This window comes from Boleophthalmus pectinirostris, unplaced genomic scaffold (assembly GCF_026225935.1).
Source record: "Boleophthalmus pectinirostris isolate CB_2022bp ecotype Guang Dong unplaced genomic scaffold, ASM2622593v1 HiC_scaffold_18, whole genome shotgun sequence".
Classification (NCBI taxonomy): Eukaryota; Metazoa; Chordata; class Actinopteri; order Gobiiformes; family Gobiidae; genus Boleophthalmus; species Boleophthalmus pectinirostris.
In genome coordinates this window covers 8,754,600-8,770,582 of record NW_026571133.1, presented here as the reverse complement: position 1 = coordinate 8,770,582, position 15,983 = coordinate 8,754,600, and the positions used below count along the sequence as shown (strand labels likewise).

General features: G+C 38.9%; 1 protein-coding gene across 2 annotated transcripts; it reads right to left on the bottom strand.

Annotated features, from left to right (window-relative positions):
* Nucleotides 1-1,101: 1,101 nt before the first annotated feature.
* On the bottom strand, nucleotides 1,102-14,513 carry si:ch73-252i11.1 (uncharacterized protein LOC553517 homolog). 2 transcript variants are annotated; one of them, XM_055153303.1, is made up of 13 exons: nucleotides 14,175-14,513; nucleotides 12,129-12,264; nucleotides 10,058-10,430; nucleotides 8,917-8,967; nucleotides 8,707-8,833; nucleotides 8,259-8,424; nucleotides 7,712-7,832; nucleotides 7,102-7,192; nucleotides 5,849-5,921; nucleotides 5,534-5,664; nucleotides 4,956-5,107; nucleotides 3,003-3,667; nucleotides 1,102-2,693 (listed from the first exon to the last, which is right to left on the bottom strand). In XM_055153303.1, the coding sequence occupies exons 1-13, from the start codon at nucleotides 14,450-14,452 to the stop codon at nucleotides 2,484-2,486; spliced, it is 2,574 nt and encodes an 857-aa protein (XP_055009278.1). In that variant the 5' UTR covers nucleotides 14,453-14,513; the 3' UTR covers nucleotides 1,102-2,483. The 2 variants fall into 2 exon arrangements, with proteins under 2 accessions (XP_055009278.1, XP_020789573.2); XM_020933914.2 differs by having other exon boundaries at nucleotides 1,102-3,667.
* Between the last annotated feature and the right edge of the window lie 1,470 nt (nucleotides 14,514-15,983).

Here is a 15,983-nt window from a genome sequence, read left to right as displayed (position 1 = left end):
TAAAACTGGGTAAAATTCAGAACTAATACAAGACTAGACTAGGATTAGAACAGGATTAAACTAAGTCTACATCTGGACTAAACTGGACAAGTCTGAACGCACCTTTAGTCTCAGTTTTGTCCTGATTCTGATGAAGTGCGTGAGTGTATACGCAGCCTCCAGACCTCTTGGTTATAATGAACCTGGTCCAAACAGGAAGCAGATGTAGATGTGGGTGAATGTCACAGGATGTTGAGCGTCACTGGGGCTGTGCGTCCTGCAGGGCTCAGCTGTGGGTCTGATGGCTAAAGACAAACCTCACTGTAATGAAGTAGAAGGAAACAGATGCAAAGAGAGAAAGGGTAAAGTTTAAAACCATCAAATTTAACTCTTTAAAGGAACATCATGTAACCTGCTTTCTTCACTTTGTGGTTTAGAATTCATTTGCTCGACGGTAGGCAGGTACTTTTTAACCAACTGCTGATATTTGGTTGTGACGTATGTAATGCACCGCTAACGAGCCTAACTGATATATTGAGCTTTTTCCAAATCCCAATGGAAGAAGGGCAATAATGTCTTTCCCCTTGATAAAATTCACCTAACATTCTCTCTGTTCCGGCTTTAAATCCTCATCAATCGTTGCCAACACAGAAAGTATGGCTCTTTGCTGATTGGCTGGTGCCCGAACTTGCACTTGCGGGGTTCTTGCAAACCGTCTAGTGTATTCCGATTCCTGACCTAGTGGCTGGACAGAAATGAAATCCGGTGGCACTAGGACAGAGCACTGACTAATGATGCAGGCGCGAGGGTTTAGGTCTTGAGGATTCGGATAAGAAAGAGGCCATTTGTGTTTAACTCATCATTGAAACTGCAAACCCAAATGAAAGAGTCATGTGAGGCTCATTCTTCTTTCTGATAGCTGTATTCTGAACCAAACACCAAATTATAATCATAAATCATGTCCAATAATTTAGGGACACTGTTACGTTATAAATCTCCTTTAAAGTAGGGTTTCCCAAACTTTTTTCTGGGGACCCATATTTTCAAAGTCACAAATGTTTGTGACCCAAGTCAATAGACATTATTCATAAATCACAAAATAAAGGAGGATCTGACCATTACTGAACATTAATGAGGATATTTTATTGTCTCTCTGAACAATTAATATTTCTCAAGTTTTAAACAATGAAAAACGTAATTGAAGCAGCAATAAAAGGTTCTATAAGTCGCCTATTTGGACATTAAATGTAGAACATTTCTTTTCCTTTCAACACTCAATTGAAGCAGCAATATTGGAACAATAAAATTATTACAAAAAGATGACAAATTATGCAAAGCATGCCTTAACATTTCAACATTTCTAATGAGACAGGTGGGCGTTTTTGTTGCGTGTTTCAGTCCAGGGTGCAGGAGGAGAGGGCAGCAGCAGATCAGGCGTACAGGCAGAACTGTATATTGCAAACCTAAGGTACATGCAGATCGTGACAAGGCAACCCCCCAAAAATATCTGTCGTGACCCAGTCTTTGGGAAACAATGCTTTAAAGTGACAATACTAGCTAGCTCTGGACATTTGACACAGATGTTTTATACCATACGTGCCACCAAATGTGGCAAAAGACTTTCTAGAAGAAATACTTAAAGGGAATGAACCAGAGAGATGATTCTGGATTTGACAGGGAAACCCACACAATGCTTCTTGTAGAAAATCCGATTTTCTTTTTTTTTGGCGAGACAATTCCATGTATTCTGACTCACACAATCGACAATCAAAACAATCCTCTACAAGTACAAGTGCTGCAGACCTTTTCAATCACTTACATAAAAAAGATCCATAACATTCTTTATCAGTATTGGTAAATAAAAAAGAAATGAAAGCATTTTATGAATTATGCCAAAGGTCAAATATGAAACAAACAAATAAATGAAATGGCAGGTTCCTGAGTAAATACAAGTGTTTTACAAGAACAAGTATTTTGAAAAATAAAAATTCCATACAGAAAACACCATAAAGGTTTTATAAGCAAATTACATTTTTACTATCAAAATACACATTTATTTATTTATTTATTCTTATTAGTATTACCATTTCACTTTTTACAAAGCACACCTTTTTTTTTTTTTTTTTTTTAAGTTTTCCCATTTATTACTTAACCATTATATTATTTACATAGCTTTTCTGTGGAAGGACTGGCACATGCCTCTTTCCATAGATACGTATTGCTTTGCCTGAAATGTTCAACAGGCATTTAACATCTGTCTGTGCGTTTCTAGATCTCTAGATACTGACAGGTGGCATTATTAGCCCAAATTCCAGGTCAGATCTGTGGAGAACGGAGGTTGCACACAGACTTTATTTTTTTTTAGCGAACACCAATTTAATAAACACAAAAAAGAAAAAAAGTTGACTATAATGTAATGTAATATAATAATGTAATATGGGCTCTAGAAACACAATGACGACTTTGCTTTAGTAAAATGTGTGGTTTAATCTGCTACACGCACTTTAACCCATATTTTTTTTTGCCCATTCCAGCAAATCCGCAAATGATGAAGTAGAGGATTGACTCGGTGGAACAACTGATTGAGAAGGATGCAGTGAGGAGGTGAAACAACTCGGAATAACAACAGGTTTTGGGTCAGAACAGGCAAGGTTACGCTCACTATAAGACGCTGGTTTTGGTTTTTCTATGGCGGCGGTTCTCCACGAGGCTGCCTCTTCATTTCGAAGGTTACGGTCACGCCAAGACGCTGGTTTTGGCTTTTCTATGGCGGCGGTTCTCCACGAGGCTGCCTCTTCAGTTCGAAGGTTACGGTCACTCCAAGACGCTGGTTTTGGCTTTTCTATGGCGGCGGTTCTCCACGAGGCTGCCTCTTCAGTTCGAAGGTTACGCTCACTATAAGACGCTGGTTTTGGCTTTTCTATGGCGGCGGTTCTCCACGAGGCTGCCTCTTCAGTTCGAAGGTTACGCTCACTATAAGACGCTGGTTTTGGCTTTTCTATGGCGGTTCTCCACGAGGCTACATCTAAATCTCCAGCTGATGTAGTTACTTGTCTAATTAATGGTTTTCTGGTTATAGTGGACCTTGTTTCTGTTGCTTCTGATTGTTGTTCCTGTTGTGATCTGAGATTTGATATTAGATGTTTCATTCTTGTTAAAGTGGTATTTGTTTCTGTTGCTTCTGATAGTTGTTCCTGTTGTGATGTAGGATTTGATATCACATGTTTAAGTAATGGTTTTCTCGGTATAGGAGGCCTTGTTTCTGATTGCAGTTGCAGTGCTGATAAGAATGGAGTTGATACCAGTGTGGTGGTTGCTGAAGTTGGCACTGAGACAGAATCTGCAATGCCAGTGTTACGATGAGACAACCTGGCACTGTTTAGGTGTCTTATTTTTAGAAGTGTATTGTTTAACTGTATTTCACTTGAGCTCTTTGGTTCATACTGCAGCAAGTATTCGGGATATATTTGGTGTTTCTCAAATATGACAAAAATAGATGGCGTGGTGATGTTGTTCACACAGCTGTCAAACAGGTTCACGTCTCCTCCGTCTTTAGAAGGAGGGCGTCTGTACTCTGAAGAACCTTTGGTGAATTCTCCGACCAAAACTCGAGACACGAACATGGAACGTGGGTCGGAGTCTCCAGTGTAGCGGTGGGAGTAGGAGGCGTCCCGGGCAAAGTAGCTTCCTGGAATTAGAAAGTGAAAGATCATTAAACTTAAACAGTTGTACTGAATTTTCACTAAAATTCAACTTAAAAGGTACTATAGTATGCATATTGACTCTTGTGAGCTCATTAAAACCTGGAGTTGTGTTTTGTGTGACATCACAAGGTGGAGCATAGTGTTTTCTATCTGAAAAAAGAACTCAACCTAAATATGCAGGGTTTGTGTGTTCAACATGTGTGAATGAAACAAAAACACAACTCATCCAAGAACAAAATCTATCTTTCTCACCTTTTCCTTTGTAAACAGTCATGTTTGTTTGTTTGATTGGCCAGACACAGATTGATTCAGGCTAAACATTAAGCTTTGGGTCCCCCTAGTGGATGCACATAGTCAGCACAGTGTGTGGATGCAAAACAACTTTCTCCAGCTAAACTCAGACAAGACAGAAGTCATAGACTTTGACCCACAGAAACAAAGAGACAGTGTCAGCAGTCACCTCCAGCCTCTCTCTCTTTGAAACCTTCAAATCAGGCAAGAAATCTCGGGGTAATAATGGACTCAGACTTGGATTTTAACAGCCACATCAAATCAATAACATCTGTAGCATTTTACCACCTAAAAACATAGTAAAAATCAAAGGTTTACTGTCTAAAGCAGACTTGGAGAGACTTATTCATGTGTTTGTCTCCAGTAGGTTAGACTACTGTACTGTCCTGCTCACTGGTCTCTCCAAACGAGCTGTGAGACGCTGCAGAACATCCAGAACGCTGCAGCTCGGGTCCTTACTCGAACTAGGAAGTACGAGCACATAAGTCCTGTGCTCAGGTCTCTGCACTGGCTTCCTGTGCCTCAGAGACTTTAAAGCAGCTCTGCTTGTACAAGTCTCTCCATGGCCGAGCACCAAAGTACATCTGTGACATGTTAGTGTCATATGAACCATCTCGCACTCTGAGGAGCTCAGGGACCGGCCTCCTGCTGGTGCCCAGAGTCAGGAACTAAACAAGGGGAGTCAGCGTTTCAGGTTCATGCAGCTAAAACCTGGAACAGTCTTCCTGAACATGTGAGACAGACTCTTCTGTGACGCTGTTTAAATCCAGGCTCAAAACTGTTCTGTTTAGCTGCACATGACTGAAAGTGTTTCATTCTGCACTCTTCTCTCTCTCTTTTTAATTTTATCATGATTATGTATGTTTTATTGTGATGTATTTCTTATTTTGTATTTCTTATTTTGTAAAGCACTTTGACTTACTTTGTGTATGAATTGTGCTATACAAATAAACTTGCCTCGCCTTGTCTTGAATAACTCACCTTGGCCAAAAGACGTCCCATTGACTCCACACACTCTCCAGTCAAAGTTTGTGGCACAAATAGTGTCCACAAACTTAGGATCTGTTCCATGGAAAAGCTTCTTCTCCAACACTGGTTTTCTGCCGTTGTTGTTCTTCATGTGAATCTTTTGCCTTATAACACAATAGCAAACAAAATCTTTTAATCTACTACACTTCTATGGGGTATTCATTGCAAACACAAAATATATAATGCTATATTCACCAGTATATTCAGTTATAGTGAATTGTTTTGTATCATGCTTTTGTATATCTATAGAGAATTGCTGTGCTGGAGCATAGATGACGTAGGCCTCTTAGTTGAGTCTTGGACAGAATCGTACTGCTAACTGTAGTGAAGGTTCAAATAGGGCCCGGGAGAGATTGCTATATTATTCTAACATGCATGAATGGCATAAAATCTCCTCAGGCATGTTTTTGATGACAAAAACATTTAGAAACCCTAACCCAAAAAGTAAATTTTGCACAATACCCCTCTTTGACTATTATTTTAATTATTAACTTACAATTACAAGTTAAATATACAATAAAAATACATACAGCTGGAAGGCCTCCCACAGTGCTTTGTTCTGAATCCTCTCGATTTGGATAATGTTAAAAGTCGTCATGGTTTGAGAGAAAAGCTCTTGGATCTCTTTATATTCGTCTGAGGAGGGCGGCACAATCACTCTCTGCAAGGAAATATGTGGAAAAATAATAGAAATATAATAAATTATGAGCCACAATCAGTGACACTGAACATGTTTGAGACTGTGACTGTTAAAACTGATATCTACACTACCAGTCTACATATACAACAGACCTTGTCTATGCATTCAGCTGGACTTTCATGGACAAATATGTTTTTTTTTTTACCTTGTATCCTGTTTGGGAGATCTGTGTCTTGTCCCAGTAGTCTGGTACAGCAGTAGAGTTTGCTGGACGTTTTCTACGAGAGAAACAATAATACATTTATTTTTAAAAGTTCCATCATGTGCTGTTCACAGTTTCTTACTTCTCTAAACTTCACCTTGTACATTTCTAAACATCTGGTTCCTGTTTATAGCTCAGTGCAGATGAATGGCTTCATTAGCATAAGTGGAGTGGTCTGTATATATGCAGAGTTCCATAGAGCGAGCTAAAGCCAAAGCCTGGCCTGTTTGAGCAATCCAGGCTCGTCAAATCGTCTATTCCACTGCACCAAAGAGTCTCACCAAAAGGTGACGCTGCAAGCACATGGACACAAACCTGGTCAGGACCAGGCTAACTGTCCAGATTATTTCAACTTTGTCTCCAAGAATGTTTTTTTTTGTCGCTGCTTGATATAGTTTAAAAAGTGTCTGTGGACACTGCACTTAGCAAAAAGACACAATCCATATAAAATTCCACGGCCATTATTTCATTAAAATGATCTTTCACGTGTGACTGTTGTGAAAGCCAGTGCAGCTTTGACGCACAGACGCTGTGTGGACTCTGAGGATGGACTGGACTGGTTTTCAGTGGGTTGTCTCTGTGCACTCCTCGACTGGAGTTGCTTCTTTCCTCTTGTTCCTTGGATCAAAATGAATGTGTCCCAAATCAAACTGTCGTGCGTGCTTTGGCGCCTCTCTGGTTTAGTCAGATCATAAAAAACATCACACTTTGAGCTCATTTTCCGTGATGCTGTTGCTTCTTTAATCTGGAGTCACTGGGAGATTGCACAAAGCGCAGCTCGTTTCAGTTCAAGATTTCAGGATAAGCCTGGACTTGTTGAGCAGCTTTGATGGAATACCCCCTTATGTAGTTGGATTACTTTAATGTCTTCTGTGTGTACTTGAATATATAGAAGCAGCACTGTCGACAAAGCAAAGGGTGGCAACTGTGAAGATCTCAAGACAAAATTTTCTCTTCTACACAATTCCATAATGTAGAAGGTAATACACATAAAGAAAGAAACACTGAATGGTGTGTGTGAAGGTGTGTCCAAACTTTTCACTCGTGGTGTACCTTAATGTAAAAGTATTGTAAAGTACTCAGAATACAGTACTCTGACTGGACCATGTAACTGAATGTTACACAATACATTTTAATGCAGGTATTCTGTTTTTTGTAACACAATTTCAAAGTATTCGTCCCAACACTGACTGTACCTGGTGGTCTGGACTTCAGCTGCAGAGACAAACTTCGGTCTCCTCCTCACCAGCCTCTTGGTGTTGTACTTTAAGTTTGTCTGAATCATGTCTGAGAAAACAGAGAGAGAAACTATGGCTGTTTGTTGATGAAACATTTTGTACTGTTGACTAGGGCTGCACAATATATCTCACAATTATCAGTATCACAATATCTACTGACAAACCTCAAAGTTCTCCATTGTTCAGAAATGTTTTTGAACTCAAAACAGACTAGTCTATTTTAAGTATTACATTAGACTTGGGTTAGTCTTGGTCTGTTAATTTTTCTTTTTGCATAGTTTGACTAGAGAATGAAGACATGTACATACTTAACCTTAAGTTTTAGCATCAATATGAGCATTGTTTTGTTTTTGAAAAAACATTCAGAAGGCAAGCTCTATGTGCATTTGTGGACAAGGAAGATGTCTGGGATTTTCTCTCAACTGGATGTAACAAAAGCTTGATTTTGATTTTGTTCCGCTGCTGTGATTTAAATATTCATCATGACATTCTGCTTTTTACAGTCACTTTCAGCGAGGGCCATCCCAGACTGATAATGTGTAGAACAAGTTAGCCAGTTTAGCTTTACCTTGCAAATTGATTGAATATTTATGTGATCCTGCAGAGAACTCCACAACATCCTTCTCCTTGCTCACATACATCTCCTCCAGGTCTTTGCTGGTGATGCTGGCCATGCGATGCTCACTCGACTGAAATAAAGGAAACAAGAATAAACTTTAATGGTCCCACAGTGGAAGAAAAGTCCAAAAGTCCAAGAATAGCAGCAAAAGAAGAACAAAAAAAGAAGCATATTCTGATAAATTTCATAATGAAAATTTTGATCTTCATCAGCTATTGAGCATGGGCTTGATTTTATTCTAAACTACAATATTGTAGCTGCAGGTGCCTTGAGGCAAACCGGCACAACAGTTTTAGCTGATTAGTTGTTAGGCAAGGTGGTCCGAAAAAGTGAGGAGCGTGGGGAGGGGGGTGAGAGACGCAGAGACTCAGTGCGACGACTGTAGTTTAGCAAGTATTCACGTAGTTTGGAGGGACGTAGTCAAGGTGGGGGCCACTTGTTGTCAAGGCGGCCTCCTTAACTATAAAGTGCTGCGGGAAACACTGCTGTCACTTACCACAGCACCATACTGGTACCAGGTGCCGTACTCGTCCTCCCAGTACCACAGCCAGTCTGTGGTGTGGATGAAATCTGGCTGCAGCACAGAGTTCACAGTAGAGAGACGCCTCACTTCATCTGACCCACACGTCATTGTGTCAAAATGCACAGGAGGACTGGTAGTGCTGCACAGAAAGAAAATATATTACAGAAATTATCTTTTTTATTATTATAGTTCAGTACTATAAGATTTCAACTGTAGAGGGTTAAATAAATAACTTCTATTACTCATTAAGTGTTTCATTTATGTGTTGCTGCTCATGCTCATGAACATTACTGTACATATCGAACACTTTTTCGAGGGAAATGCTGCTTTAGGCTTATAGTGTCAGTCACATTCAGTATTATCGTCTATATTTTCTTTAGCAATATATCGTACTTCAAAATGCTGTGCCAGGTCCACTCACCTGTATGTGTTTTGGGGGTCACTGTAGTCTTTCTCTATGGTCTCATTTTCAGCCATAGGAGTCCACTGGCCGCCCCGTCTGATCTCCCATCTGTACGGCATCTTGTCATGAGCTTTATAACAGCGATCTGTGGGTCAGCAAACACAACGGTCAAGTTTACAATATTTTAAAAACAGTTCAAAATCATATTTTTGGGCGCACTTCTCTCACCTTCATGTTTACAGTGTCCTTTGATGAAATACATGCAGATCTCGGTTTTATCTGAGAATTGAAAGTTGTTAGCTTCGGTTTATTACATGTACCATAAATATAGGACATAGAATGTATAAAAACTGGACTAAGAGAGTGCGATGTCACCCATAACATTTGGCTCCAGTCAAATGAAGCTCACGAGGCCAGCAGTTATAGGAATAGGAATAAATTTGGAGCTGAGTTCCATACTAGAAATAAGAATTTATTTATGGACAAAATAGTGAAATAAAAACACCAGGACGATGTAAAGCACGTTAATACGAACATTTTAAGACCAGAATGAATTTGTCATCCCCCGGGTGACAATTTTTCAATGTGAAGTGAATTGGAGCCAGAGTTGATGGAGCTGGAGGTGCCCCCATGCGCACTCCCCAGAGGTGGGGACTTGCAAGTTGTGACTTGGACTCGAGTCAGACTTGAGTCACTATTTTTAGGACTTGAGACTTGACTTGATAAAATGGATTAAGACACTGGGACTTGACTTGGACTTTAAGGTCAGTAACTTGGGACTTGACTTGGGCTTGAGAAGACTTGAGAAGCACGTTTAAATCCAAATACTTTCTATTCTGAACGTCATGATTCACTCTAAGATCTTGTCAAGACATTTAAAAAGGAAAAATTAACTAAATTAATTTCTACAACCCTTAAATACTCTATAAATACTCAAATATAAATATTAGGGATGTAACAATAACTGAAATATTGTGATATCGTATCGTGAAAAGTGTCAGATTAATACCATGGGCTGTCATAATATATCGAAATACAAAACCCTTTGCTTAAATACATGTTTTTTATAGTAGCAACAGCTTATACACATTGGGAACTACATATCCTATGACTGAATTCAGTGCTGACAACATGAAGAAATATGTTTTTTACTTGAATTCTTGGGATTATGGCAGAAATAATTCACACCAAAATCTTGTCAAGGTATTTTAAAAGCAAAAAAGTGTCCCATCTACAATCATATCAGCCTCTCCAAAATATGGCAATAAATATCATACCGTGAGATGTATATCGTGATAATATCGTACCGAGAGATTTGGATATAGTTACATCCCTAATAAATATACTATAGAACTAACCAGTAATTTACCTCTTTGTCTCTGGTTAGATCGTCTGGCACTGACTCCATCCATGTCAGCATCAACCGCCCCGAGAAGATTCCCACAAGAAAATGATCTTTTGGACAAATTATCGCTCATATTTCCGTTGCCTCCTCTATATATTCGACCAGCCTTTTGGTCAGCTAACCTCAGCGCGTCCTTGTTCACACACACTGACTTTAAGGAGCCCATCAGATTCTCGGGGATCTGTTTTTCTTGCAGGAGTTTGAGAGGTTGTGGAGCAAAGAAGTCATGGTTCCTGTAGCAGCTGCAGTCTTGAAACCTCTCACAGATGTGCAGTCTGTGGCAGCCCTCTCTGCACTGACCGCTAGAGCCAGAACCCCTGTTGTAGTCATGGCAAATCTAACAAAGAAATGAGAATTCGTCAGAAAAAAAGGCTTGAAAGTAGGAATAATTTTTAGTATTAAAGGTCCTGTATTATACAAAATGGATTCTTGTGAGCTTTAAGACATATTATAATGTTGTTTCCTCACCAAAAACAGACCTGGAGTTGTGTCTTGTTTCATTCACACACGTTAAACACACAAATCTGACATATTTAGGGTTTCCCAAAATGAAAACACTCTGTTACACCTTGTGATGTCATGTGGAAATCCACTGTGTTTTTAACCTCCATATGCCTTCACTAGAATTATTTGGATGATTTCAGACCTGGAGTTGCCAATCGCTACTGAACTAAAAGTAAAAGGTAGTAGTCATTAACTTGAAAACTACCTCAAGACTTCCCAAGAAGGAGCAGAGCAGTTGCAGCTTTGGAGATATACTGTACATGATTGCAACAAAACACAACTCCAAGTATGTTTTTTATGAGGTAACAGCATTATAATATGACTTAGACTTTAAACTTTAGACTTTTATTGTCCCCAAGGGGACTTTCAATTGCACACACACAGAGCTCATTTGGCACACACAGCAAAAAACACAGCACAACACAACACAACACAACACAACACACAAAGACACGTTACAGTAGACATTACAGTACACTCAGCAGGTAGCCAGGCTGGTGCCACCTAGTCCCTCCGCTCTATTTCATTGCTCTCCAGCAACAACATCAGGAATCAGAATACACTAGATGGTTTTCAAGAACCCTGGAAGTGCAAGTTCAGGCACCAGCCAATCAGCGAAGAAACATACATTCTGTGTTGGCAGCGATTCCCGAGATTGAGGATTTAAAGCCAGAATAAAGAGAATGTTTGATGAATTTTATCAAGGGGAAAGACGTGATTGCCCTTCTTCTTACAGGATTTGGGAAAAGTGTAATATACCAGTTAGCCTTGTTAGTGGCGCATTACATACGTGACTGCCAAATAGCAGCGATTGGTTAAATGATAAAAAGTATTCGCTTAGGTCGAGCGAACGAATTCTAACACTGTAAAGTCAGATGGTTTCTACGAAGTGACACCAGCTGATGAATCAGGCTACTCCGCAGGGCCTATTGTTCAAAAATGTGATGGCCGAGGGCATCAGGGTTCTGCCAAAGCGGGTCCTCCTGCACCTGAGCGCCCTGTACCAGAGTCCTGAGGGCAGAGGGGTGAGATGTTCCTGTAGTGGGTGAGTGGAGTCCTGCTCTATGGAGAGTGCAATGCGTCCAATGGCCCTGTTGTTAAGATCTGTAAAGTTGGGTGTGGGGAGTCCTATGATTTTAGCAGCTGTGTGTGTTACCTTTGTGAGTTTAGAGCGGTTTTTCACAGTGAGATTTAAAGCTTGTAAGAGTCAAGTTTGGTAATATAAGACCTTTAAATTATATTACATAAACATAATGGGCATGTAGTGGTTTAACACAGAAATATTTTTTTAAAGGGTGAAATATCGCAGAATATGCAATATAATGATGATTAAAATAGTATTCTGTAGAAGTTTAGTTGTGCATATTTAATCTCCAACCAACACAAATTAGCAGGGAAATCAACCCTCTATGAAGCAGGACCAGACTTTTTGTCTAATATGAGAAAGTTGCTGTACTTAACCAATCTATCTCCAACCACAGCTCCAATAAAACAAAGCCGTGTAAAATCTGATCTCTTTGAGTGCACTGACCTGAGGCAGCAGGGTGGGGTCACTCTGGAGCAGGAGCAGGCACAGCTCAGACCTGCTCAGAGTCTCCAGACCATTGGCCCTCAGCACCCGGACGTTGTGGTCTGAGTTCATATCATGAGAAAACAGACATCCTCTCCTAACACAGGACACAATAAAAAAAAAACAGTACATTTGTTCAGGGCTGAGCAAAATGGCCAGAGAAGCACTGATCCTGTTTTTCCTATTTCAATACCGATGTCAGTACTTTGGCTTTAAGTATCTGCCAATAGCAAATATATTAAACAATACCAGGGTAGAGGCAGGAAATGTTTTTGTTTGTTTCCTTTAAACAAACAGCATCTGGTGCAAATGATCCACAGAAAAGTTACATAATGCAGCTTTAAAGGTGCATTGCACAACTTGTCAGGTAATTTGCTTGGAGATGTTATTGCTTTGTCTAGAGACAGGTAGAGATTAAAACAATCTAACTCAAGGGAGACAATTATAGGCTACATGACAGGTCAGATCTGTGGACAAAGAACCCTATTCACAGAGAGGATTATTGTATTTTTGAGTCATAGAAACACGCATAATTAATAAATGTTAGATATATGTGTTTACCACCAAACATTTCAAACATGGAGACAAGCAGGTGGCATGTCCCCCACCAGAAAACTTACATAATGCACCTTTAAAAGTACTAATATACTGTAAGTATGGCACCAAACTAATGTGCATCACAATTCTCCAGCAGTGCCACCTGTACCATGCTTATCTGCAGAGAGCAAAGGTAGAAAACTTTGCTGGCTCTGGACCATAAAGTCAGCTGGAGATTAGCATAGGGAAATAAGCAAATAGAAACTAGAGCGAGCACGGAGAAATGAAACTGATACAGGCTACAACAACTCGGAATCATAGCAATTCAATATTTTTTTCTTGACTTTAAACTAAACTGACATTATTAAAGACAAATCTTGTATTTATTTTATTTTTGTATTTTTCAATTTAAACCTTAAGTAAAATGTTTTGTTTTTTTTTTTATTTACAAGTAACCTGCTTTATTTTTTAATAACAAGTATAATTTTCTTGTAATGATCAATGAAACTGATTAGATGACGGTAACTTTACCCACAGCCCAGAGAAGTGCCCCTGGATGGTACGGGGCAAGTTGTCCCTAAAACCCCCTTTCAAAACAAAATATCACCAAAATCAATGGATAATGTTTACATTTTAACAGAGGGGGATTTTTCCAGTCACACTGAGTCAATTTGACAAAAGTGTGATCTTTAAAACACAGTGTACAGGGTTTAGATTGGTTTGAATGACATTTTTGAATAAACAATGATTGTATATAGATAAATAAATAAATAGACAGACAGATAGATAGAAAAATCGTCATACACATATACAGTGTTGGGGAGTAACGGATTACATGTACCGGAGTTACATAATCAGAGTACAAATTATGAGTAACTGTATTCAGTTGCAGTTACTGTTTCAGTGAGAGGTAATTGGATTACAGTTACTTTGTTGAAATAAATGTGTTGAAATCGTGTTGAAATCGTGTTGAAATAAATAACAGCAGTATTTTCCTGTTTTCACATTTTGGGCAATATCAGTTTTTTTTCCCGGAAATTCCACTCATTGCCGGACACTAAACCAGGACTAAAACAGGATTTAACAGGACTAAACCTGTCACAGTTCTGCCTTTTCAGCCCAGTTCCATTTCTCACTCTGTTCCGGTCCTCCTTTTGCCACCTCCCTCCTTTCCCTACAGCTGCCTCTCATTCTGTAATCAGCCCAGGCCCAGTCTATATATATATATATATATATATATATATATATATATATATATATATATATATATATATATATATATATATGACTGTATATAGTATAGTTTTTTAAATTATTGAAAAAGATGAGTATGACAGATTATTCCTGTGGGTGTGACAACGATATATTTATTTTAAGACATCTTTTACCCCTGTATTAGTACTTTTACTTAAGTAACAAAACTAAGTACTTCTTCCACTGATCATTAGAAAACATAAGCAGATAATTTACCTGAGCTGAGTGAACTTGCAGGATCCAGACAGGAGAAAGACTTTGCACAGGTGGAGGTCCCCGCAGCCCGGACACTCTTTGGCCCGGCACAGTCTCACTCTGCTCCGGACAACAATCTTCGGAGTCCCGCTGAAGGAACACGATACAAACTTGTCATCGTTGTTTATGATTTCTAAAAGAGTGGAAGTGTCGCACAGGTTAAAGAGCAGGTCCTTGGTGATCGCTGCTCCTCCGTTACTTAAAATAAATCTGAGTATGACCGTCTCCATCGCGATCATCAAACCGAGTGCGGCGCAGCTCAGACGGACACAGCGCGTGAAGAGGAGCGCGCGTCTTTCTCATAACCAGAAACTGAAACTTACCATTTCATTTCATGAGACCGAGTTGCAAAAGTGATCCACCAGGGGGCGTTATTGTATAAAGTAAGATAAGGTATTCTTTTATGTTTTATTTATTTATTTATTTCGGTCACAGGTATATTTTGACATTAATTCACAGACAGTCATATTTAACATACACAGACCGAAAAGGTGTAGGCTGAAGCTTAAGGTTATTATGCCTTTACCAGTGTTGGGGAGTAACGGATTACATGTACCGGAGTTACATAATCAGAGTACAAATTATGAGTAACAGTATTCGGTTACAGTTACTGTTTTAATGAGTGGTAATTGGATTACAGTTACTTTGTTGAAATAAATGGATTACACGGTGGTATTTTCGTGTTTTCACATTTCGGGCTATATCCCTTTTTTTTGGTAATTTCACTCATTGCCGGAAACTAAACCAGGTCTAAAACCAGGTCTAAACCAGACCTAACCCAGATCTAAAACCAGGTCTAAACTAGGTCTAAACCAAGACTAAACCAGGATTAAACCAGGTCTAAACCAAGACTAAAACAGGATTAAACCAGGACTAAACGAGGTCTAAAACAGGATTTAACAGGACTAAATCATGCTGCATGGACCGTGTTTCCTCCTCTTCTATCAATAATATTAATATTATATTAATGTTAATTTGGTTCAGTAAAGTCTGGGCTTTTTTATTGTCTTTTATCAGACAAAACTTCTTATGTGAAGATTTCCTCATCTTTGCTTCTCTACAGCAAATCAAGTAATCCAAAATATTCAGATTACGTTACTCACTTTTAAGTAATTTAATGGATTCTGTTACAAACTACATTTTGGGGCATGTAATCTGTAATCTGTAGGGGAATACATTTTAAAAGTAACCTTCCCAACACTGGCCTTTACCCTTTATTCCTTTGTCAGAGCATCATCTTAACACCAGTTCATCTTCATAAATACAGCAAGAGCAAACAAACAAATCAGAAACAGTACAACAAAGTTCTACAGCACAAACAAACTATCATATTTCATGTATCTGTCCAGAGTTAAACATTTAAACTTCTTTATAAAGTGAAAGAAACTGGTGCACAATTTTAGGTTTTCTTTACAGTTGTTCCAGAGCTCCACCCCTTTAACAGATTTACAAAATTTCATAATGTTTGTTCTAATTTTCTTTTTGATAAACATGGTCGTGCCTCTGAGCTCATATTGGCTCTTTCGGATTTTGAACATGTTCTGTAAAGATTTTGACAGGAGATTGTTGTTTACTTTGAACATGATTTTCAGAGTATAAAGGTCGAATAAATCATACAATTTCAAAGTTTGAAGGTTTATAAATAACGCATTGGTTGATTTCGTTATTGGATTCGTTACTGGATAGTCTACGTACACCAGTAGACTATCCAATCCAATCCAACTTTATTTGTATAGCGCATTTTATAAACAAAGCAGTTTCCAAAGTGCT